General features: G+C 38.3%; 2 protein-coding genes across 13 annotated transcripts in view; one reads left to right on the plus strand and one right to left on the minus strand.

Moving 5' to 3' along the window:
- Nucleotides 1-3,480, minus strand: part of SUCO (SUN domain containing ossification factor) — a 78,473-nt gene extending 74,993 nt beyond the window's left edge. For 7 of the 12 annotated variants that reach the window (XR_010157304.1, XR_010157302.1, XR_010157300.1 and 4 more), the window contains exon 1: nucleotides 3,057-3,187. Coding sequence is in view for 5 of the 12 variants with exons in the window: in XM_003308604.7 (XP_003308652.2) it covers nucleotides 3,057-3,118 (62 nt within the window). In the remaining 7 variants the exon portion in view is untranslated. Of the gene's footprint in view, nucleotides 1-3,056 lie in introns of all 12 variants that reach the window. The other 5 variants (XM_063811470.1, XM_054673178.2, XM_514000.8 and 2 more) reach the window with 4 other exon arrangements.
- PIGC (phosphatidylinositol glycan anchor biosynthesis class C) overlaps nucleotides 3,035-27,052 on the plus strand; it is a 91,824-nt gene continuing 67,806 nt past the window's right edge. Inside the window, exons 1-2 of the mRNA XM_001147637.6 lie at nucleotides 3,035-3,680; nucleotides 26,097-26,201. Of these exons, the coding sequence (XP_001147637.2) occupies nucleotides 3,654-3,680; nucleotides 26,097-26,201 (132 nt within the window). The 5' untranslated portion in view covers nucleotides 3,035-3,653. The remainder of the gene's footprint in view (nucleotides 3,681-26,096; nucleotides 26,202-27,052) is intronic.

The following is a 27,052-nucleotide window of genomic DNA, read 5'->3' on the forward strand; positions in this document are numbered from 1 at the left end:
TCGGTGCTCATAAAAACATCTGGCACAGTAGGTATGAGAACAAAATGTGGTTGAATAATGTTATGATGAAATATTTACATAACACGCTGTTACTGTGTTACAAAGATCTGTCATTTGTATTATTTCATCCTCCTAACAACCCTGTGAAGTATGAATGGATCAATTTCCCCATTCTGAGGATATAACAACTAAGGTTCAAAGAAGTTACATAACAAGTCAAAGAACACATATCTAGTAAATGATGGAGCCACATATATAAAATACAGGCCTTCTGACCTATAAAGGACTATGGTACTCAGGAGCCTGTGCTGCCTAGGTTCAAATTTAAGCTCCGAAGCTTAACAGCTGCTTAAACTTAGCCAAGTTAACCTCTCTACTTCCTCACATGTAAAATGCAAAAGGAAGTTAATAATAATACCTATCTTATAGGGTTCTTATAAAGATTAAAGGTGTTATAGTCAAGTAAACATCATGTGTCTGACACACAGATAGCTGTCAGCAAATATTAGCTATCATTGCTCTGTGCTGCAGCTATAGTGCATTTATGCCTAGAATACTCTATACTACTTGATCAAAAATTATAAACTATGCAAAAGGAAAAAACAGCAACAAAAATTAATAATGACATAGATGAAATGGTTTTTCTGTAAACATAATCTAAGGTTAGTACTCAAGGCTAGAAGACAAAAGCAGAGGGGAGACATAATCAAGATCTACAAAATTATGATAGTAAACATAACACAGTAATATTGGTAGCATGAGAGGGGAAACCTCAGAAACTAGAATACTGTAGAACAGACATACAGCACTCAATGTACAAAACAGAAACGGATCACAAAATTTTGAGACAATTTGTGAATAACAAAAGAGACAAAAGTGGCTACTAAAAGGCACTCATCAACTCTTGCAAACGTTTTATCTAACCCTAGGACTTGTTGGTAGCCATTTCTGTTAAAGGGAATGAGGTGGTTGGGAAAAGAAATACCACACCAGATTGCAGCAAAAGTTAGAAATCCATTAAGTGCCATTAATTCCAACTTGGCACAAAAGCAGAGGCTTCAAAGAAAAAACATACCCTTTGCCGATCAGCACCAGATACCACTCCTCTTCCCCAATCTCATTCATCATCATCACCCTTCAAAAAAACCCTTTAAGCCTTAATGTCCTATTTTAATGCCTTTTAATCGTTTTGCTAAAGAATAATTAAAATGTCTCTAAATTTGGCAGTCTAAACAAATCTCAAAATATACTAACCCAATAGTTTCTTAAGCTAAAGTTTCTTAAAATGTTCACACTCTTAAACTCTCCACATCCATTTTCCTCACTAGGAGTTAAAAAACTTGACAGAAGTTTATTACTACTACTTTCAATACCAGGCCAACCGATTTGTTCCCTAACAGGGAAATTCATTAGCTCTTCACTAGAGCTAATGATTGAAGGTGAGAAAACATACTGAGGGTTAGCTTAATCAAAAGATAGCCAGAAATTCCCAAAAGAAATAGAAGCAGAGTTAACTTAAATTTACAAATGATTGTAAGAATCACATTCTATTGCTTGATTTCGTTTACACCATCCAATTAAAAAATAAAAAAAAGCCAGAGATACTGGTGTGTTTTTAAACTTGAATGAAAGTGTTCACCTTTTCCTTATTAGCCATTTCAGAAACTTTTGATGATGAATAACATGGTTTAAAGATGGGCAAGACCAAGAAGAAAGAGGAAAGAAAATACACAGTCTACAAGTATAACTAGGCAGCCCCAGAAAGAGATGGAAATGAATACAAGCTTCAGTATCTACAAATTTAAATTTAAAATGAGGTGAGTGGATTTATCTCTTACAGGCACTTCTCCGTACCCAACACAGTAAGTAGAAAGGGGAGGATTTTATTAAAAACAGGAGACGGGTATTAAAAGGATTCAGAATGAAAGGTAATAAGTCAATTGTTTTTGTTCTCAAAAACTTCTATCATCCTTCCAATAAAAATCCCTCAGCCAGGCGAGTGTTTTCTCTTCCCCTTGTTTATGTATTATTTTATGTGAGCAACAACTCTACAATTTCAGTGCTTCTGGAATCCATTAGGCATCCATAAAAATGAAAATAGTGTTGGTGCTTTGCAGAAATAAGCAAAACAGGAAACTTAATTTCTATTTTAATATAACAAACAGCAAATCGCCTTGACTGAAGAAGCATCTTTTCAGTCATCAATTGTCACACATCTTTGAAGAAATTCCCTGGGAGGAAAGAATGGCTTTTCCAAGTACGGTGACAGCAGTCCCTCGACTTACAAGCTTTCTCTGCTCCTCAAAAAACTCCAGAAGTGCCTGGGATTAACAGAAACTCCGTAAAACTTAAGGAGTGCTTTAGGGACAAAGCACTCTTCCCGCCTTGAAAATACAGCATTTACCTTCCCATCACTAAGGGGCATTACCAAAAACTACTACACACACTACATCTAAGACACCCTCTCCACCAAACCAATTGAAAAAGTGCTTCATAACACACATACACACACGCCCCCCAAGTTTCCAAAAACAGCGGCCCGAGTGTACTTGGGATCAAACGCTGTGCGAGAAATGTCCAGGAGAACTACTGCTTATACATTACTCTTACCTTCATGACCACTCACGTTTTAAAATCGCACGTCCGGAACGCATCACATCCGACGTGCTTTATCCCCTTACCACACTAAGAACGCAAAGACTGGCGGCAAATCGGAGCAACTTACTTACCATCAATCTGAACACCCACCCCAAACCCTGCACCGTCTCCAAGGGGTAGAGGAACTGAGTACAAAGGCACTTGGTGGTTCCCTCTACCTTGGCACCTCTCTCTCTCCCACTGAGTCTCTGTAAATTCCAAAATACACCATGAAAATCTCCGCACAGAGCACTACCAGACCAGTCAGATGGAGAGTCGAGAAGTAATCGGTTTGTCCCTTCCACGGGGGCCTTGGAAACCCGGACCCAAAAAGCCAAAATGACCAGGGGGTGTGACCTGGGCTGCTCCCTCCCATTTACTCCCCTCACGGGAACTCCCTTGTCGTCGCGGCTACTCACCAGACCAGAGAGCACAGAAAGAGGCAGGAGACCAGGGCCAAGGCCCGCCGGTGCTTCTTCATCTTCTCCTCCTTCTTCCCCCTGCCAGAAGGCGGCACATCCTCCCGGCAGCCGCCACTGCCGAGGCCAAGATGGAGGAGCCGGAGCAGGAGCGCGAGGATGTGACCGATAGTCCTAAGGGCTATGGCGCTGGCTGAGCGGCTCCTCAGTGGCTCGCGTCCTGGCAGCCCTCTCTGAGGGCCCCACAGAGGCGCGGACAGGGGCGCTTCACAGGACTCCGGGGACCGCCGCTGCTGCGGCCACCGGCTCGTCCACGCCCGCCTCCTGCAGCCGCCACTGCCGCCCCATATCCTCCCCGCCCGCCGCCGCCGGGGGCCTTGCTCCGTGAGGCCAGCGACCAACGGCCGCCGCGTACTCGCCTCTCAACAGCCAATCGCCGGCGGGGCCGCGACACCTCACACACCGCTGAGCTGGAAAGGGACGCGTCACCCAAGTCCCGCGGCACCCGCACCCCCACCAGCCTCTGCGCAGGCCACGCCCCCTTCGACGTCGCAGGCGGAGAAGCCGGAGGCAGGAGACCACAAAGCGCAGGAGCAGATGCTCTCGCCGCTCCGCCCGCCCCAGGTACCGCCCACTTGCTGGCTTGCGTTCAGAAAGTCGGGAGGAGCCCCGTGATCCTCAGCATTCCCCCTTACAGTGGCCCGCCCTTCGTCCCTCGCGCGCTGAGTCCGCGCAAGGGCCTTTGGGAGTTGTAGTTTGCCTTCCAGAATTCGTTTTTCTCTTTCCCAGTCCCTCCTAGAATCCATGGTGTTGTTAGAGAAGTCTATAGTTTCGCCGCTCACCACGAGACTGATCAGCTTTGGAACTGTTGCACTGTTTTCCTCTTTTGAGCACAGTTCGTGGAATGGCCTAGAATGACGGGTGTAAGTGTTGTGAGGGAAGCTGCACTAAGCCCTTTCCCTGTGGCAATGGACTGCCCCATTGAGCTAGATGTTGATTGGTAGATAGAAAGGGGCGTGCCAATAATCCTCTCATCTGATTGGTTGCAGCGGAAAACCTTTCGCTTTTTCTTCTCTTCAGCAAGAATTTCGCCGCTTGCCGGGTTCCTCACTTTAAGTGTGCTTCGTTGGTTTTCGTTCTGTTGGTTTCGAACTTTGGGTTCTCTGCGATGGAGTCGGCAGGGAGGAGTTGTCCCCATTAGAGGAGCACCCACAGACGCTCCAAGTCCTGGGGTTCACCTAAAGTGGGGAAGGCAGTCGCTTACACTCACCTAAGAAAAGCAAAAAGTGACCACTTCTCAATACTAAGTAACGGGGCAGCATGCCCATTCCAAGTGTTTACGCCGCTGAGGGGACGGAGGCTGCAATGGTCTGTGCCTTGGAACATGGCATAATGTTTAGTGTGAAAAATGTTTAAAGGACGGGTTACTTATTGTTCATGTGGCCGTAGGGAAAAAACCCTCAGTAAAATGCCCACCTAACGCCTAATTTTGAGCCGCGGAATTTCCTTATGAACCTTCTAAGTTGAATTGGATGTTAATTATAGTCCCAAAGAACTGAATGATTTGATCCGCTCTGTGATTCTTGGATATAAGTCAATTTGATGTTAGAGAAATTATACAAAGGGTGATAATTTTTGTTTTAAAGGCGTTCACCCTGAACTGCCTTTTCTGGCAGTAATTAGGTACAGTTCCACTTATCTGCTGATGCCACTCTTAGTATATGACAATAAAATCCTTTCATCTGTCACCTATTGCGGGAAGCAAGTATTTATCTCACCCAAAAACAGTATCAAATGATTAATATGCAAGTTTAAAAGAAAGTAGGGGCAATGAAAGGGTAGGGATAAATTGACATTCTTTACCATGTTGGACACTCTTTTCCTCTTACTCCAGGAACTTTTATTCAGGATGGGAAACAGCTGAGGTATCCCTCAGCTGATCCTCAGTGCATCACAGCCAAAGAAGTTATATTAGAATACGTGCTTATCTCAAATCTAGGAAGTTATCAAGTTACATCTCCTAACCCTCTCATCCCAAACTCACAAACCCATGCACTTATTTTCCACCAAGTCCCTGCAATGATTTTTTGAAACATGCAAGTACAAATAATTTTACTTTTTTCTTTCTCTTTCATTCCTTCCTTGACTGCCTGCCTGCCTTCCTCCCTTCCTTCCTTCCTTCTCCTGCAGTTGGAGCTTTATTAATACCCCCGTGGTAGGCTTTCCATTCACCTAATTATCATCCAATTATTAGCTTTTACTATTTCAATCTATAAATGTTCTTTTCTCTTTTTGCAGCTTCATTTCCATGGTTTCATGTTAAGGTTTAATCCTTCACTACTCCGAGCTTTTTCCATTTTTCTCTTGAGCAATTTTAATTTTCAACTATACTGTTGACTCCTAAACCTATATCCCATCCTCTTTTCAAGTAGTTGCTGGACATATTATTCTATCACTTCCAATTTTACCTGCACAAAATTGAACTCATTTTCCCCATAAATTAGCTTCTTCACGTGACTTTCTATATTTGTGTTGATTCTTTCCTATTCTAAGACTTCAGATGAAATAAATAGAAGTTCCATAGAGCTGACCTTTAAAGAACTGGTAGACATTTTCCCACATATCTGTTAAATATAATGAGAAAAATAACAGAGAAAATTTTCTTACAACCCAATAGACAAGTATAAGAAAGTGAGTAATAGTTATATAAAATAAAACTAGTATAGATGAATGTCACCATACTTAAAAGTATAACATATGCCAAAAATGGCAAGAAAGAATATAGAAAAAGAGCATGTATAATGTATAATCTTTCATATATAATATTTAATTATATATATAATCTTTTAAGGCTTAGGCTAAGTAACCACCATCAACCACCCCTTAACTATAATACAGTAATTCTCAACCTGGGGCAGACATCCCCCCAGGGTGAAATTGGCATTGTGTGAACACATTTTTTGCTTGTCACATTGGAGAAGTACTACTGGCATCTAGTGAGTAGAGGCCAGGGATGCTGTTTCACATCCTACGATGCACAAGAAAGCCCTCCACAACAAAAATTATTTGGCCAAAAAGTCAAAAGTGCCAAGGTTGAGAAACCCTGCTGTAACAGAATCTCCCAATTCAATAAAATCTATAAAGCACTGACCACACACAGGATAACTCGTTTGCCCTGCAGATCCTTGGATTATTCAGCAAGTCACTAGGGCCTAAACTGCACAATGAACATGAGTTCTCCCATTCCTAAAAGGGTGACTAAACCAGAAACTCTGGGCAGCTCAAGTCCCTGCCTTGATAAAGATCAGATACTCTGTTTGCTTATGGTAAAAGAGAACAAGCAGACCTTAGAAAAGGAACCAACCCCTTCTGGCTATCTCGTTTGTTCTTTATCTCATATACAAATCATATTTAAGACACCCAAGAGAACTGTGTTGTCTAAGATGGTGGTATTTCATGAGCAAGCTTTTATGTATTTTGATTTAGTTGAAAAATTACCTGCTCCTTTCAATATTACAAAATGCTGAGATCCTATATGTCTCCGAAGGATCTTAGAGACCAATGACATTTAGATGCTTCCAGAGTAAAAGTCAGTTAAAACAGAAGTTTCCTGGAAATCAGTCAAAGAAAGGTTGGGGAATGGAAAACAGACAAATGGACAATAAAAGAGACTAAATAAGATGGAAAAATGGTGAATGTGGCAATCAGCACTTAACATTTTAACCACATAAAAAGTATAAACAGAACTTTTAAAACTGTTTGTCCCCCCGATCATCTTCTTTATATATATAAATATGTGTGTAGAATAGCATATACCTTTTTTATTTAGTTACTACCTACCTGAAAAGAGCCTTAACTACTTAGCCTAATCTACCTTAACAGAGCACTGGTAATTTGGCCACTTCAGGAGGTAAAGGTAGAAATCAGAAGGAGATAAGACATAGATTGCTTTGTTAGTACAGTCTGAGAACTCAGTCTCTTGAGGGCGGGAAGATCTGAGGGCGGGAAGATCACGGAGTGCAATGTTGGCATGCACGGTTCTGTTTTTACTGCAAATAACAAAAGGTAAGATTTCCCTTTTTAAAAATTCTACTTTGTGATCCCAAATTCAGTCTTCTATCACTGCGTTAACATATGTGTATTTTGAAGATACATGAATTGAATGGGCTCATAATGGAATCAACTAGAGGAAGGGAATGATTACATGTGGGTGACAGAGAAGGAGACATCAAAGATGGTCCAATTTCTAAGAACGTATGTGCCATTATACGAGTAGGAAAGTCAGGAGTTGCAGATTTACAAGTTAAGAGACTAGTATGGTTTTGGAAGCACGGTATTGAGGTTCTGGTGGAAGTATCTAGCAAGAATTTACAAGTACAAGATTCAAAATAGGGAGAGAAAGTAGCAACTGAAGCAGCATGTTGGGGATTGTAACTGATGTGTCCTTTAGTACCTCTCAGATGAAGCTTCCTAAAACATTATCTTCATCATGTCCTTTCTTTGATGCAAAAATCTCCTACAGGTCTGACGTATTTGTGAAATAAAGTCCTGCCTCCTTGGCCTGGCATTCAAAGCTTTACATAATCAAACCCAGTTGATGTAGTTCAAGCTTTATTTCCCACTGTTTTCTTTCATAACTCAACCTTCTCACCAGACCACACTGTTTATTATGACCTGAAACACCTGTGCTTGCCCTCATGACACTGTTTTTATTTAATAGTCATTTGTCTCCCCAAGCAGTGAATAAATTCCTTATTGCAGAGAGGTCATGTGTTTTATTGATATATATCACACAGTGACTTTTTTTATTACAGAGGCCCAAGAAATAATTTTTTACTTTTTACTTATTTCTTTGTCTAATCACCTTAAATTACAATTTGCCTTATAATTTAAATTCCTAGAAGTAGCAAGCCCTTAGGATGAGAACGTTTTATGCAGTTGACTAGTCTAGAGCACCTAGCCAACTATTTCTTTCTCTATAAATTACCAAATTAGCTTTTTAGCATAACATTATTTGACTTATGTCTGAATAGATTTTCCTAGGTTCTAGTTACCCTAAGTAACCTGGAGAAATAAAGTGTTCAGTAAATATTTATTGAGCTTTTTTTGTATTAAAGATGCTGAGACAGATATTTGCTCCAGGAAACCTTTAGCGTTCTAGCAGGGAGTCTTAATCTTCTGAACTGCACCCTTTTGGTAGTCTGGTGAAACCCTTTTCAGAATGTTTATAAAGGTATAAAATAAAACACATAGATTACCAAGGAAACTAATTGTAGGGAAATACAGTTATTAAAATATTACAAAGCAAATTTGTGATCTAATAAGGCATGCTTTTTCATTAATGCATAAATAACAAGGTCTAACAGCAGGTCTCCTAATGTCAATAATTCCAAAATGGTGATGAGTATAAGAGACATTCCAAGATACCTACAATATGCATAATGTGATATGAAAACATCTGTGATTAATATTGGTGACAAAGTTGTAGATACAGCCAGTACTACCACAGTTTGTTACCTACATTCACAATAAAATCAAATTCTAAATTTCAGTAGAGGTTAGGAGAATGGAGATATAATTATTATTCCCTCCATGGACCTGTGAATTATATACATGGATCCCAACTAAGAAGTCCTGCAAAAGAGCAATGTTTTTTAAACTGTGGGGTCACAATTCATTAGAGAGTCAAGAAATGAATCTTGAGGGAATCCAGCAGCACTTTTTAAAAACTAAAAGACAATAATTTAGAAAATATCAGAGTGTGTCTTAGCAAGAGGAAGTATTTTTGTGGGGCAATCTTATTTCAGTAATATATGTGATGTGTGTATACATGTGTGTGTGTACTGTTATATACATATATGCATACTAGGTTGCAATGTAAAATATATGTCTGGGATTTTTTTTGTTTTGTTTGTTTTTTGTTTGTTTGTTTGTTTGTTTTGAGACAGATTCTTTCTTTGTCACCCAGGCTGCAGTGCAGTGGCATGATCTCGGCTCACTGCAACCTCTGCCTCCCAGGTTCAAGCAATTCTCCTGCCTCAGCCTCCAGAGTAGCTGGCAGGAGTAGCTTATAGGTACACATCACCACGCCTGGCTAATTTTTGTATTTTTAGTAGAGACAGGGTTTTGCCATGTTGGCCAGGCTGGTCTTGAACTCCTGACCTCAAGTGATCTGCCTGCCTCCACCTCCCAAAGTGCTGGGATTACAGGAGTGAGCCACCACTCCCTGCCAAATATATGTCTTAAAGTGAGTTACAGTCAAAATAATGTGAAAGCCACTGCTCTAGGGGAAATGAAATACATAAGATATATGGAATAAATGCCTCAAATAATATGAATTGTGAGTGTCACAAGATTTTAGAGGAAAAGGAAATTACCTTTTTGTGAGGAAATTATCAAAGACTTAAAAGAGGCAGATATAATGTGGTTCTTTAAAAATGAGTATGATTTTCATAGAGATATGAAGAGAAGGTATTTCAGCTATAGGGAACAGTAAGCACTAGAATCCAATTCAAAACTATTTTACAACCCTTATGTGCCTTCTAATTTTGTCTAAAACTGTCAATAACTTGACACTTATTTGGTATTCTGTGTTTGAAATAGTGAAGGTGAGCTCTAATCAAATAAAATAAACAGGTATTTTTTTAACACATAAAATACTTCACCATAGGTACTGTGGGGATTTTTTTAAAAAGCATTAGAGATATTATTTTCTATGAAACAAAGTATTCAAGAACATTAAAATAACAAAATGTGGTACAAATACAAAGTGATCAAAGTTCAAGATAATTAAGTTGGGGTAAAGATAATATATTCATTGCACACATGCAACTACTTTTACTCACAAAACCCCATAAAACAACAGAAAAGAGTCTGTTTGTTTGTTAATACCCAGGCTGCAAGGATGGGAGATCAGGTGAGAGGGCTGTAAGAAAAAAAACTTGAAGCTGGAAAGCAGATAAGTAAGAAATGCTTCCTAACATGATGATATGCTGATCTGACAAGCCTAGTTTACCACCTTTAATAATCCTGGCATAATTAATAATAGTACCAACTTTTACTTTTGTAGAAGTGGAAAAGATGTGATATTTTTACCCATCATAAGAGTCACGGCTGACACTCCTATAGCAAAAGACTGGTTAACAAAGGAGAAGCATAACAAATTTACTTAATCAAAAAGTTTTACTTGACACAGGAAACTTCAGAAATGAACACACAAAGACCTAGGTAAAACTGTCCATTTTTATGCTTAAATTCAATGAAGAATGGACAGCCATGTAGAAATGTAACTGGACAAAAAGGGTATGATAATGATAGTAGATATTGTCTAATGGTATGATCATGTCTAATGGTAATAAAATGAGAGGGGAAAACCCAACAAAGACTGTCTGTTCAGATTCTTCTTGGCCTCTCTGTGTAGCATTTCTTCCTTCTGGGTATAGGGCATGACTTCTTTTGGAATGATAGTCTTATAATCTACAATCAGACACGGTAGGCCTATAATCTACTATCAGACATGGTAGGTCAGATAACTCCTTTATGGCCAGCTGCTACACAAAAAAGCAGGAGAAGATTAGAGTAATATTTCTGGGTTTTATGACTAGCTTTGGGGAAGAGGAGCTCTAGTTTTCATGACCTGCCTCAGGGAAGGAGAGGCAAGAGACAGGAGGGCACAGAGAAACTTTGCTTCTGAGTCCTTCCAATCTCCTTTAGTTCAAAATACTCAGCATGCCAAGGCTTCATACTTTAGGGTATCATTTCCTGAGCCCCAGTACCTTCAAATGTGTTTTAGTTTGAACAATAAATAACATGGTTAACCTCAACACAAACAGACATGAGAAAACTGGACCTTAATTTAGCAATGAGAAATGACAAAATTGATTCAATATGACATGCAGAATCCCCAAAAAGCTCATTCAGGAAATAGCAGCACCAAGTCCAGCTGGCAGTGAGATTAAAGGTATATGTGTTTGGGGCCCAGCACAGTGGCTCACACCTGTAATCCTAGCATTTTGGGAGGCCAAGCTGGGTGGATCACTTGAGTTCAAGAGTTCGAGACCAGCCTGGCCAACATGGCAGAACCCCGTCTCTACTAAAAATATAAAAATTAGCCAGGCGTAGTGGCACACACCTGTAGACCCAACTACTCCAGGGGCTGAGGCACGACAATCGCTGGAGCCCAGGAGGTGGAGGTTGCAATGAGCTGAGATCACACCACTGCACTCCAGCCTGGGCAACAGAGCAAGACCCTGTCTCAATAATAATAATAATAATTTAATAAATAATAAATAAAGGTATGTGTGTTTGGCGCTTGTGGTGGTAGGAAGTGATTGCAAGTTAAGAACTATCAGATACCCTCCCCAACTCTACATGGCTAGATGACTGTCCCTACCCCATCCCCAGCAAAAGACTATAGATTTATTATCAGGGGAGAAAAAGATAAAGTCTGGACTTGGGAATGCCAAGCATAGTTTACGGCATGGGTACCATGCAAAAAAGTAAGTGCGTTTTTGTGACAACTAGAGATTTGAATAAGAACTGGGCATTAAGTGATAAAAATTATTGTTATTTTTTTCTTAGATATGACAATACTACACGTGGTTATGTAGGAAATGTTCTTATTTTTGAGGAGATATATGCTGAAATATTTAAGAGTGAAGTCCACGATGACACCCTAGCTTCAAAAGTTTAGAGAGGAAGAGAACAGATATGGCAAACTGTTAACAATTGTTGAATATAGATGGAGGATACAGGGGTAGTTGTTGTGCTATTCTTTCAACTCTTCTGTATGTTTGAAGTTTTTATAATAGCAATTTTGTGGAAAGAAATGAATGAGGACACATTTGAAGCTGAGACCTCAGGCGTCTTTCTGCATCAGCAGCCAGTCTCTCTCTCTAGGGAGAGGATTGGAACAATCTTCTCTGAGAAATCTGATCATTCCAAGAGGAAATAAATAAAAAATGATTGATATCTGACTTTTCCCAACTAATTCACCCTACAGGGTAGATCATAGTCAAGCCCTTACCATGTACTCAGAGTATTCAGTCAGCATTTTAGTGCTCCACTCTTAAAAAGGAACAGGTAACTAATGATTACCAGGCATGAGAAAATGCTCTTACACGACAGATGGAGATGAATATTCATAAATAGGAAAACAAAACAAAAAACAATTTGGAGAATAATAAAAACTATACATTGAGAGAGAAACAAAAAATTCTAACATTGCCAGATTCTGCCACCCTATAATAGGAGCAGGATACTATAAGAAAGGGACCTGTCGAGAACAGCAACAATCATCAAAAAAGTTCTTGTAAAGCAAAGCTATGAAAGAAGAAAGAAAAAATTCAATAGAAGAATTAGAAAATAAAGTCAAAGAAATCATCAGAAAGTGGCCAAAAAGACAGGAGACTAATCGAGGAGGTCTAGTATACATATACTAGAAAGAAAAGAGAGAAAACAGAGGTGAGAAAATAAATATTTTTCCAGATATTTTCTTAGATTTGAAAAATCTAAGTTTCCAAACTGAAACTTATACATCCTAGTCTAAATGCCTAGCACAGTGGGACTGTGCCTCAGTCGACATTAAGGCACATCACTGTGATATTTTGGAAACACTAGAGAAAGAGATCACAGAAGTTTTAGAATTAGGAGAAAAAGATAGATCACACACACAAAGAACCAGGAATCAGAACCATTTCAGACCTCTCATTTACACAGGAAGTCGAAAGATAGTGGAGTAATAATGTCTTTCAAACACTGTAGGAAGATTATTTCCAACCAAGAATTTTATGCTCAACTAAACTATCAATCGTCAGGGACAATAAAGACATTGTGAGACAAGCAAGACCTCAAGAAATTTACCTGCTGTGGGCCATTTCTCATGAAAGGAGATCTTGCTCTATGAAAACAAGGGAAGAATCCAAAAAAGAGAAAGTCATGTGATACAGGAAACAGGCAATCCAATACAGGGAAAAGAGGTGATGAGAATCCCTGGGGTGATAGTGAACGAAGAACCCAGCATAATAACTGAGTATCAGGCATAGGAGGCAGCCTGATTGCAGCAGTGGGAGACACTGGGAGGGACCTCTTCAGGAAAATCACATCAATAGAATACCTACTGCATCTGAGCATATCGAGGGCTAATGTACAGAATTGTGAAAAGTTACTAGAATTCGTGAGAAATACTGTCTTAGTCTGTTTGGGCTGCTATAATAAAATACCATAAACTGGGTAGATTATAAACAACAGATATTTATTTCTGACAGTTCTGGAGGCTGGGAGGTCTAAGATCAAGGCACCAGTCTAATATCTCACCACTGTGACGAGAGCCCACTTTCTCATGCATAGACAGCACTTTCTTGCTCTGTCGTTATAGGGTGGAAGGGGTGAAAAGTCTCTCTTGGGCTTGGGCCTCTTTTATAAGGATGCTAACCCTACTTATGAGGGCTTTGAGCTCATGATGTAATCACCTCCCAAAGACCCCATCCCCAAATACTACCACCTTGAAGGGTAAGATTTTGACATATAAATTTGGGGGAACACAAACATTCAGACCTTAGCAGCAAGCACTTAGAAAACTAAGAAAAAACAAAAATAATTTAGAAAACAGAGCTATGCAAGAAAAGCTCATCTGTGAATGGTATTTACATAATCTTCATAATATATACACTGAAAATTAATCAAAATCATTATGTAAAATCATAATCAGGAAGATGAGGGGATAGGAAAGATTATAAGTCTCTGGTTGGGGTTATTGGTCAGAGAAAAGGAGAAAAAGCAAAATCTCAACTTCCATAGCAGAATGTCACTAATGCCTAAAATTAAAAAATGCAAAAACAGAATAACAACACGTTATTTAGGACATGGAGGTAAATATCAAAATAGTTGGCTAGTAAGAGGTGAAAGCAGTTGCTTTTTAAACAGGGATAAATAGAAGGAGGTGATAGGGAACTGCTATTTTTCATAACAAATCTTTTTAGAATTATATGGTTCTTGTGTATGCATATAACTGATTTTTTTTTTAATTTAAGATGTTATGGTTATCATGATGTTTGTGAATTGTGGCCAAATAAGTCTGTATTTTTTATACTTTTTTCTATTGCATTCATCTATGCCTCTATTACTGAATATATGGAGCAAAGAAAATTATTTGTTATAATGTATAGATTTTGCAATTCTTCCATTCAGTCGCTAGACTTCAAAATCTAAAGAGAATGCAAGAAAATAATATTTGGCTTTTTGAAAAAGAAATAGAGATGTGAAGCAAAGGATGAATATTTTCCTATGGATTATTTTTCTGTTTTAGAATATAAAAGTATCCTAGAACGCTCCCTGTAGTACCTGCTTTCAGAACTATTTAATGTACAAAATAAATTCTTTTCCTTGCCTTACATTTTCTTCTTTTCTCTGTTATTTATATGTATATTTTAGAACTATCTATTGATTCTATAAAGTTAAGCATTTACCTGGATAATTAAGGAAAACTTACTTTACCACAGTTATTCAGATATTATCCTGGTTTGAGGCCTGAATTGTAAAGATCATTATATGGATCAAATAATTTCTTCTCTTCATTTTGCACAGGGAGGTGATGTGATATTAGAGTGTGTCAGTCTGTAATTGGACCTGCATGAAATGATATTCAAGGTAAACAGATATTGAGGAGTCTTTGCAGTTGCTTTTGTTACACATCTTTCATTTAGTTACACTTAAATGAGTCAAACAATTTAATTGAACCTTGGGAAAATCTGTTCCATAAGAGAGCATTAAACATTAATCATTTCACATCACCAAATAATTAATGAAGAGTAACAGTGATGCTTCTAGGGAAGGTTAGTAACTGTTGAGAATAAAACATTTTTATTTAAAGTTTTTGAAGGCCAGCTCAAAAGCCACTTTCTCCAAAGGGTCTTTCCCTCTTGCAGAGCCCTCCGTTGCAATTCCTCCACTCTGTGAACCTCCATAGTATGGATTATCACATTGTAACCTACACTTTAGTTAGTATGTCCTTCCCTGGGAGACTGGAAACATCTCCACATCACCCACAGACTTTGCATTATCCCTGGCACAAAGGAGGCAATTAACGAAGCCTGACTATGAGAATGATAGTGATGATGATGACAATGATTCAAGAAGTGGGAAATTTAAATTTCTGGAGCACCTTCTAAACACAGAATTAGAGCCTTTATGTGTATTATTTAATTTAAAACCAAAACTAGAAAAAAAAGCCCTACAAGTAAAAAATACAATCCTCATTATATTACGTATGAGCTAGAACATTAAAATCTGACTTTTCAGAAACATTTGGCCTTTATGAGGACTCTCAGTAGTTCTAGTCCCATCCTCCAAGATAAAACTGAAAAGAAATTGTATACTCCAAGATGTTTAAAAGAAAAATAAAATGCTTATTATTAAAGAATAGGAATGAGGTTTGAAAAAAGACTTTTGATAACTCTAAGTAGAATTTAGAATCCTGGATTAAGTTTAAAATAATTTCGGTTAATTTTAAGCATTGTATGTTTTTTGTTTTTTAGAGACAGGGTCTCACTCTGTTGTACAGGTTGGAGTTCAGTGGCATGATCATGGCTCACTGCAGCCTCCATCTCCTTGGCTCGATTGATCCTCCCACCTTGGCCTCCCAAGTAGCTGGGACTACAGGTGCAAACCACCATGCCCAGGTAATTAAAAAATTTTTTTTTATAGAGATGAGGCTCTCACTGTGTTGCCTAGGCTCATCTCGAACTCCTGGGCTCAAGTGATCTGCTCACCTCAGCTCCCCAAAGTTCTGGGATTACAGGCATAAGCCACCTGCCTGGCCGAATGTTTTTACTTTTATTTTTCCCAGAGCTTACTTATCAGCTTAAAATTTTAATATGATGCATATATTTGCATAATTGCAATGAACTCTATCTGCTTTTCAATCAGAGACTTATATTTGCTGGAAATATCTTGATAAATGGGCAGAATATTTTGAATTAATTTTATATTGTATTTATCTGCAATGTTGCCAATGTAGGTACAGTCAATTTGTAAAAGGTACGTAAGGCATCTGTGAGGTGTTTTTTTCTTTCTTTTTTTTTTTTACTCATGCAAGTATTTCTTTGTGTTTTCATTCTTCTTTGGTCAATTGTAATTTCTCCTAAATAGCAATTTCCCCAATTTTCCTTAAGATAGAATCTCCCGTAAAAGTATAGTTTCTTCAGCTTACCCTAGAACCTCAGAACTAGCATCTCCAGAAGGACCCTGAAATCTGTACTTAGTAGGTAGCTTTTACTGTCAGATAAGTTTGGAAACTGCTCTAAAACATTCTTTCCCAGGCTCCTAGAGCCATTATTTTTACAAAAGGAAATAAAACATTTCCATTGTACTGTACTCAAAATGTGGTTGCAGAAAAAGTAGGTAAACATTATTTCTCTTCTAATTTCATTCACTGTTCAAGTTGTATCACCACTCATTAATTGACAGCTCACATTTCCATTTTAGGGTGAAAAAGTAAGATATGTTCTATAATTATTCTGGGAATGATAACATCTGATATTTCAAACAATAATAATATCTATATAATTATTCTGCTGTGACTCCCTCACCCTATCAAGTAAACTCTCTGAAGCCAGTTTCTCATTTTTTTTTTACCTGTTTCTCACAGGCCCAAAAGAGGTATATAATAGATTTAAAATACATGTTTATTGAGTTGAAACAAATTAAATTGTGAAGTATTGATAAGGCAGAAAGCAAATGATAATTATATTGGCACAACTTTTTCATTATGTTATTGCTTAGAGATCATTCTATCTTCCATCTATCAAGATCCAGCTGCTATCACTCAAGATTCCACATGGCAAAGGAAGAGAATACAGAAGCTCTTTCCACTAATCCTGCCTCCCTTAATGAACTCACATTTCTTCTTTCTCTGCTCTTTTTCCAGGCTCACTCTATTGACTCTTTTTTTATCCATCCACACCCAAGTAATGGCTTTATATCTGTATTCACAATATATAACCTAGAGTGAAAACCTCAGTGAGGCAGAGATTCTCTCAGCAGAGCTTTCTGGTCTTGGTCAGAACATTAATAAAATAAATAAGCCAGCCCCAGGCTATAAGCTAAGCCATTTCAATAATGAAGGTGGAACCTTTCTTTCTCTAGTGGGAAAGTAACTTGAAGCAAATACATGCTATCCTGAAGCAAGGGGTCTTTCTCTGCCATCTAAAATAGCTCTGGGCCTAAAACGCTGTGATTCATCAGGCCCTACAGCATCAAACACCTGTATAGCAGATACTAAATATTTGATGAAGAAAAGGAAAATTGGAAAGGAAGGAAAAAAAGGAAGGAAGATTTCATTTTATTAAAAGTATTATCTGTAATTTTTAATGTAATATTATACTTTCAATGTTTGTTTCAAAGTTCTTTCATCTGAAAACCACAAGTTATCAATAATCATAAGTTTGACATGTGTGGCTATGAATATATATAAATATGAATATATAACATGAATATCTTTAGGATTTCATCTGGAAAAAGTATTGTAAGGTCTACAATTTTTCCATTATCTAATCACAAACATGTCTTTGTTATAGAAGCAAAATTGGGTCCTCAAATGGCTTTTTCACATTCCTGTTGTCTACAGAGTATGTAATTACTACAGTCTAGGGATATATATGTAAAGTATTAGAAAACAAAGGTAAAAAAGAAATAAAGGAACTTGGGGTTTGTTGTGTTGAAGTCTTCGGTGTATGTGCAGACTGCAGGATGACACAGTGACTGCCTGAAACTGTTCTAATATGAAGAAGCTAGAACTTTCAGGAAAAGGCTGTAGAGTTGAAGGGAGAACAGTATAAGCTATTCAGTTTTTTTTGTTTTGGTCAAGAGGATACAGCTGGAGCCCAAAATAGCAGCACTTATTAAGTTAAATGCAATTTCCTGAACATGTTGGTATTTTGGGTGTAGAATCTGTATGTGCCTGTTTCTGCATGTAGTGAGTGGTCTCTCCAAATTAAAAAGATGGTTTAAAAATACCAGATTAGAGTTGGAGAGGTCTTGGTGCATTTCTAGCATCTATAAGACTAACAACTGTAGGATGAAAGCCAAAGTGGAGTGAGGGATATCTAGCATGTGAGCAGACGAGTGAAAATGGGTTTCTGTAAGACACATGATCAATACTGGAAGGTGACATTTTATTTTCATCACTTTTCTCTATCTATTCTCTCTGTATTCATCACCTCTTCTCCAGACTCTCTCAGCCATGTGCCTGCTTGCCTTCAGCTTCTTCACCAAAACACACACATGCGTACGTGCACAAACACACACACACTTTTTCAAAGTCTGATAAGTTTTATCGAGAGCATCACATTTGGTTTCAGAGCCAATATGTTTTCATTATGGAGATTAACTCTCACCTGACACAGGATAAGCGCAACAGGTGTTCAGAGGAGAAAGAGGGATGGAGTAAGCTGAGCTGCTCAAGGAAGGTAAAGGGGGTGATGCACCTAGGACTGGGCCCCAAAATATAGATGCATTTTCACTGGCAGAGGGGGCATGTGTATGTGCCTATTAAGTTTAAGGGATGGGGTGGCACTTTCCAGGCAGTGGGAAGGGAATACAAACCAAGACATGTAGACAATGTCCCATTTACTAAAGGAAAAGATGGATGTTCAATTTACCTTGAGACAAGGCTATGTGTGTATGTGTGTGTGTGTATATATATGTATACATATATATATTATATATATATACACACATATCAGGGGGTTGTAGGAGGCAAAAGTGAAAAAAAAGTGAAAAGGTAGTTTGGGAAAGATTACAGAAGACCTTAAATGCCCTGTTAAGATCACCTACCACCACCACCCCTTCTGACACGCGCGCACACACACACATACATGCATGTGTGCTGCTCTTTCACTTGTCCAAGGATGGAACTTGTCCAAGTTGTTTCTATTTCCTTCCAGCAAGAAACCAATACAGATTCTCAGCCTTAATCTTGAAAAAAAAAAATCACCAAATGAATCTCTCACTTCCTGAAGCCTAACAGATGATTACTGTGCTGGAGAACTAATTTGCCTACTGAATGAACAGTTTATCTTGGAGAAGAAATTGGTCACCAGAGAACCAGGAAACCCAAAAGAACCTTCTGAGGTCATCAGAACATATAGGTATTATTTCTTTAATATTCTCACAACATTAAAAACCTGTCCAGATAAATTGATATAGACAGGGAAGGAGGAAGAATATGACCAAGGAATAGGGAGAGACAAAAAGAGGAGTAATGGAGGGAGCTGGGGCAAGGAGAAGAGGGAGTGAATAAAGAACATGGCAAGCCCTCTAGCTTTGTATTTATCATGGAGACCCTCATGAAGCCATTTCTCTGTCTCCCTGCATATTCTGAGAAAAACAATCTTCGAAGGATTGGTCTATAGTAGAAGGAAGCCTAATGAACAGTGGAAGAGATACCACTATGTCTTTTTTGTTTTTCGTTGCTTTTGCAGGCAGCAGTAGATATATAGTTTTGTATGTGACATTTTATTTTATTTTATTATTTTATTTAGACGGAGTCTCGCTCTGTCACCCAGGCTGGAGTGCAGTAGCATGATCTCGGCTCACTGCAAACTCTGCCTTCCAGGTTCAAGCTATTATCCTGCCTCAGCCTCCTGAGTAGCTGGGATTACAGGCGTGTGCCACCACGCCAGGCTAATTTTTGTATTTTTAGTAGAGATGGGATTTCACCATGTTGGTCAGGCTGGTCTCCAACTCCTGACCTCGTGATCCACCTGCCTCAGCCTCCCAAAGTGCTGGGATTACAGGCCTCAGCCACCACACCCGGCCTTTTTTTTTTTTTTTTTCTTAAAAAAGAGGGATTTGTTTATAAATGTAAAAAGCTAAAAGCTGGATTATGATAGGAGCAATGGAGTGATAAAAATAACATATTATAGGAAATAGGGCCTAGTCTCATGCCTTCCTGTTGCAGTTGCTTGAGACACTGAAAATACATAATCAGGAAGCAGTCCCCGGGTTCTTCCTTTTAGACCAGAAATGACTGGTGAGAGCCAGGGATAGAGAGAAACAGTTCCTCTTTAGCATATTTGCATTATTATTAGTATATTTGTTTGAACATCCAAGCACTATCAGGAAGTGCACAGAAGGACAAACACTGTGCAACTGTACTGCCAAGGGCCACAGTCTCACAACATAAACTATAAGATCAGCCACTGCAACTCTTACAAACTGTCATTTATGAGAGGAGACCATGGGAGTCAAAGTGATGCACTCTAACAACAGTGATGTCCCCAGGAAGAGAATACACAAAAAATGAAATTAACTTTATTATTAGGGAGATGTGTTTAAGGATAGTTGATTTTTCCTGTTTAATAATTCACTTGATACTTCTATTTTAAAGTTAAAAATACCAACATGTGTCCATCCAATGTTTCCCTAAAATAATTTTTATTTGCCAAAGGACATTTCATGTGAAGCTGGCAAACAGCATATTGATTAGGACAGGCTGTGTAGAAAGAAGACTTATCTTTAGGCCCCATATGGCTACATGATCCTCTGATATTGTCAGTGTGTCTTAGAGCTTCTTCCAAGATACAGCTGTCTTCAAACACATGCTACCTAGGGCTTTTGATGAGTAAATAAAATTCTGGGGGCAGGGAAATAGCCCACACCTATACACCCTGTAATTCAAACCTGCGGTGTTTCAGCTTTCACACCTTTCTGCAACACAGAAAACTTGCTTACATTACAAAAATCACATGCACACACATACATTGACATGGGAAAGAACAGGTGGTTTTATGTCATGCCTCATGACTACGGAAATTATGGGTGGCTTTATTATTTATTGTTTCTATGCAGACTACATAATTTTTGTTCATAAAACTAAAATTAACAAAGAAAGAGTATTTTTCTCCCACTGCTCTTTAGTATCTGAATGTCAATGCTGCTCATTGACTCTGATAAAATGAAGACAGTGCAGTCAGTGGAAGAGACACAAAGTATGGTATCAGAAAAGACCTAAACTAGAATGCTAGAACTCCAGAATCTCATTCACCACTTATGTGACCTTAGGTAAGGTTCTTAATTTCTCTAAGACTCTGTAAAATTGTAATCACCCTATAGGTTCACCTTGCCTGCTGCCTAGACAGAGCCAATTTATCATGACAGGGGAATTGCAATAGAGAAGAGTAATTCACACAGAGCCGAATGCGTAGGAGACTAGAGTTTTACTATTACTCAAATCAGTCTCCCTGAGCATTCAGGGATCTAAGTTGTTAAGGACAGCTTGGTGGGTGGGGGGAAGCCAGTGGCCCCCAAATCAGATGAGACAGTTTATCCATCTGGGTGGTGCACTTGATGGAGCCAGTTTATCCATTAAGTGCAGGGTCGGCAAAATATCTCAAGCATTGGTCTCAGGCTTTACAATAGTGATTTTTATCCCCAGGGGAAATTTGGGAAGGGTCAGAATCTTGTGGCCTCCAGCTGCATGACCCCTAAACCATAATTTCTAATCTTTTGACTAACTTGTTAGTCCTGCAAAGGCACTCTGGTCCCCAGGCAAGAAGGGGGTTTGTTTTGAGAAAGGGCTGTTATCATCTTTGTCTCAAACTATAAAATAAGTTCCTCCCCAAATTAGTTCAGTGTACACCCAGGAATGAACAAGGACAGCTTGGAGGTTAGAAGCAAGATGAAATTGATAAGGTCAGATCTCTTTCACTGTCTCAGTTATAATTTTGCAATGGCAGTTTCAAACTGAGAATAATGAGACTCCTCTGGAGTTGAAGTGAGAATCGAATAAGGTAATAGTAGTATCCAGCAAAGTGCCCAGCACCAAGTCGTCATTTAGTAAATATTGAACCTGGATGTTCACTAAATGTTCAGAATCAGTTGAATGTGAATCTGAATCAGTGGAGTAGAAGAGAACATGAAATGCTTGAAAAACATCCATTAGGACTATTTTTAGTCCTGTAAGCAGTTCAGGTGATTGAAGAATATGTTTGGTGTTGTGTTCTATTAATCTGGAGATAAATAGTAAAGTTCCCTTGTATGACGTTTTCTCAGTAATGAATCTAATCTTTTCAGTATCCCTGGCTAAGATCTGCACATAATAAATTTGACATAAATATGATTCTTTTAAGCCTATATTTTCTTCCTTCCTTGTACACATATTTCCAAAATTCTACTTATAATGATAGTGTCCTTACATTCCACTTTACTTCTAAGTATTCACTAATTACTTTTGCAAACTCCTTTCATTAACAAGGAGAAAAATATCCTTAAGCTGTGTAAACTATGACAATACCTTTAGAATATTTAAAGCTGAGAGAGACAAATTAAACATATGATGTCTGTGTTTTAGAATGTCTAAATGTCTATATTCTTCCTCAGGGCTGGACAGGAAGCAAGTCCTCCCTTAAATCAGCCATGAAAGATGAAATGATAGCACAAAAGCTTGTGTCAGCAGACCAGGTGGAGCTGAAGTTTCCTATTCCTCAGCTCACTCATTGTGACTCTGTAGGCAGGGTTCTCACTGAGATCACCATGAATAATCCAGATAAAGACAGGCCTATAGCAAGCAGAGTCTTGCTGGCCAAATAAATTTATTATGAGTATTTTCCTAGTACCTTATGTAAAGTAGAGGGAAGCTGACTCTTGAGGATATATCCAGAAATAACCAGAGGTACTCCTGAGAATGTACCCAGAAATACCCAGACATACTCTTAAGAATGTACCCAGAAATGCGAAAACTTAATCACATACTGCTATTTGTTTATGAAATATAAAATTGGAGAACTAATTACAACCAAAACCAACTCCAATTTTTAACATGATAGTTAGAATAACTTAGCATGGAGATTGGTAAAAGGAACTATATCTACTATCACTTCTGACTCACAAAGATATGAATCAATTTTCTAATGCCTTTGTGTTTCACTTTTTGCATCTGTGAAAGAAGCGACTACACTTAGGTAGTAGATTTTTATTATTTGTTTCTGACCATCACCAGTTTTCTTGAGACTGGACATTCCCTGTGCTTTGGGGTTTGGCTTTGTGAGACAAGGGAATCCTTTTTTGCCTAAGCTAGTTCAAGTTGAGTTTCTGACCTTTGGAATCAAATGAGTTCCAATTGACATGCCCTAACTATTCAGAGATGACAGAAGAATATAATTTTTCAGATGAAAGGAGCAATATAATATTTTACATAATAGAATAGTGACAGATAAATTGTTTTTTATTATTTAATCAGTTTCTAGAAAATAATTAGAAATGACAAGCAATGCTTTTGTTGACTTTACTTGACAGGATGCATAACTCATAAAAGGAATAACCAAATATTTGTTAACAACTGACTTCCTCTGTGAAATCTAAGTTATAAAACTATTTCAAACAACATTATTTCCTAATCATCAAACCCAGTGATTATTTTCTTCCTTTTCTTATGTCTCAAGTTAACTTACCCAACTGTGTTTGTAATCAGAGCCCTTTTTGGTTCCTTGGGAAATTTTATCCCATCAGTTCCAAATTCCCATCAATTAGAACTTTTTTTTTTGTATCTTCAACCTCCATCTCTACTGCTCTCTTCCCATCTGGTCACATGTATTATTTTATCTTTCCTGTCTTAATTTAAAAATGTCACCCTACGAGCGAGACTCTGTCTCAAAAAAAAAAGTCACCCTAACTTCATTTTCCTTGTAAGATAAAGATAAAACTATTTTTTCCTCTGACTCAAATAAACCTCTAAAGAGAAGAAGAGGCACAATAACCTAGTAGTCAAAAATGTTGCACAAACCTGAATTTGAATTTGAGCTTCATCAGTTCCAGATGATCAGTAATGTAATGCTGTAAATCAACTTCTGTAAGTTACTATTCAGTCTGTGTTGCGATTTGCTCATCTTTAAGACGGGGATAATATTATACCTGCATGCCAAGTGTTCAGTGGAATACTAGACACACAACTAAACCTCTCCAATAAACACTAGCTGTCATTATCACCATTATTATTATAACCCCATCTCCATTTCTTTATTAGCTGCCATTTTTCTCTATGTATTGCACTCCATCTTTTCTCCTGTCATTCTTCTTAGTTCAACATTTCTAATTAATAAACCTAACTCCTCAATTGTTCAACATTACTCTTCAGCATTTGGCCTAGTAAATCACCATCTCCTTTTTTGAATCTCATCCCTTCTTTGACTTTTCTCGTTCTCTTCCTAGCCCTTTAAATTCTTCTCTGTTTCTTGACTAGTTCTATTTTCTTCTTTAATGGGAACTTTATGCAGCTGATTTATTGGTTCTTTTCTTCTGTGGAGAGCAGGGCCATTGAGTCGTTGGATCCAGAACCCAAGTGCTAATGAAGTGTATTGTGCAGGGAAAGGTTTGGACCACAGGGTTCTCACCAAGAAAGCCAGGTCTTGTGTGGTGCCCAAAGATGCAGTGGAGTAAAGGACTATAAGGGGCGCTAGAAGAAGGTCAAGGACAAGTCTTCATCCATTCAGTATTCAATATTATCACACTTAGTTTTGGGCCAGATTATAATTAGACAGTATAAAGGAAGATTTAAATTTGATAAAACATTTATCAGAAATTCAACATGCATCTAAATGTTAGCTTTTATAATCATTAGACTACTTTTATAGTATAGTAATTAGTAACATAATTGCTGCAAAGTGAACACTGTACATAGCTAATTTCTTGAGTCCACATCAAGATCTGCCATCCTTCTTTCGTTACAAATTCCCCTGAAGTTGTCCAGCTGTTTCTCTTATTTTCCAGTGTTTCTCTATAATTTTATTTCTTCTTCATGTCTCATTGCAACTTTGATTATTGTCTCCTTAAGGATTCTTAAAATCCGAACACGAGAAACTTCACATCTGAGAAAGTGTGAGAATGAGATCCAAGCCATCCCCAAAGCAGGCAAGGAACTCCATTTTTCTGGAAGATCTGTTGTTTAGCTCTGTAGGAAATGGGGCCTGATGCATCTCATCAGGTGATTAGAGTAATTTTTCAGTATTTGTTCAAATATATCTTCTAATGTTTGAATTAATCTTGATTAATCTTGATTTGAATTAATCTTGATTCTGATATAATTAACTAATAAAGATCTATAGGTTGGGCATGGTGGCTCATGCCTGTAATCCCAGCACTTTGGAAGGCTGGGACAGGAGGATCACTTGAGTCCAGCAGTTCAAGATCAGCTTGCGTAACATGGGAAATCCTATCTCTACAAAAAATAAAAAAGCTAGCCAGGCACAGTGGCATGCACCTGAAGTCCCCGGTACCCAGTTGGGTGAGGGGAGGGAAGGGTGGGCTGAGGTGAGAGGATCACCTGAGCTTGGGAGGCCGAGGCTGCGGTAAGCTGTGATTGTGCCACTATACTCCAGCCTGGGAAATAGAGTGAGACCTTGTCTCAGAAAAAAAAAAAAAAAAAGCTATATTTTTCCATTGTCTGTCTTGTGAACTATTCCTCCCTGACCTCTACTAAGAGGTCATCTCCCTTGTGCAATATTCCTTGAAAACAGGTTTGCCTTTTTTTTTCTTTTCTTTTTTTTTTTTTTGAGGTGTGGTCTCGCTCTATCGCCCATGCTGGAGTGCAGTGGCATGACCTTGGCTCACTGCAACCTCTGCCTCCTAGGTTCAAGCAATTCTCCTGTCTCAGCCTCCCAAGTACCTGGGACTACAGGCACACACCACCACACCCAGCTTTTTTTTTTTTTTTTTTTTTTTTTGTATTTTTAGTAGAGACGGGGTTTCACCATGTTGGCCAGGCTGCTCTTGAACTCCTGACTGCAGGTGATCCACCCGCCTTGGCCTCCCAAAGTGCTGAGATTACAGGCATGAGCCACTGCGCCCGGCCCCTGCTTTTTTCATCTTTGAAGTCCAATATCTTTCATGAGTTAGACACCTAGGCAGAAACAGGGAAATACGCTGCAAAGATTCTGATAAAACCTGCTTCTGTTGTAATAAAGGCTAACAATCCACTGAACTCAGACTCCCGGGGATGGTTAGCCAATGAAAGCACATAATTTACCTCTTCTTCCTCTTTCCTCACAGCGATTGGCCAGAGCAGTGCAGCCTCCTTCCCATCACTTCCCTCTCTCTGAACATGGTCTCTGTGAACTGGGATTTTGGAAGTGGACCTGCAAGATTGATTACTGGGTACGGAGAAAATGCAGTATCTACATTTTCAGTTCTCATTGTTTCATTTGATCCTTTATACTATCAAATGAGGCAGGTAGATTAGATATAACCACATTTCATAGACAAAGAAATCTAGAGTTTAAAAAGGTCAAGAGGGTTCTATAAGATTATTCTGATAGTGGCTAAAAAATTTTTCTGATAGTGGCAATTAGGTCTTCAGACTTATATCCAATCACATGCAATTCCCATGCTCATGGATTTTTTAGGGTATTACTCTACATAGTATAATAGTAACAATACCCTATTATAATGAGTATTATGTAACAATATTACTCTATGTGGTGTCAGTGTGTAACAGTAATGTTTTCCTTTTACAAATGTAAAGTACTTATATATATATTATCTAGTTTTAATTCAGGAATAAATCACTAAGACTCTAAGCCCCCCACTCTATTAGTCAGGAGGCAATCTTTCTAGTAAGTAGACCTGCTTACCTGATGTATTCATTCTGCATCTCAGAAATTGCCTTGTCATTTTCCTAAAATTTTAGGTGAGCTTCTTTTATTATGAGGAATATATTTGTATCCAAGATTTACAGCAGCAATTTGATCCTCTAAGTAGGCAACCTTAGTGGTTGGATGTATTCTGATTCAAAATGAATCAAATGACTTTTAAAGTGAAAATACGCTTGTTAAAACCATAAAGTTATCCAGTAGACGATAACCCCCCTTGAGGGTAAATAAATGTCTTATGTATCTATATTCTTAGCTCCATAGCACTCTGACTGGTACATACTACATATTCAATAAACGCTGAGTAGATAAATGAATGGCTTTAGTCATCTTCTTCTTTTTTCTTTTTTTTTTTTT

Source organism: Pan troglodytes, chromosome 1 (assembly GCF_028858775.2).
Source record: "Pan troglodytes isolate AG18354 chromosome 1, NHGRI_mPanTro3-v2.0_pri, whole genome shotgun sequence".
NCBI lineage: Eukaryota > Metazoa > Chordata > Mammalia > Primates > Hominidae > Pan > Pan troglodytes.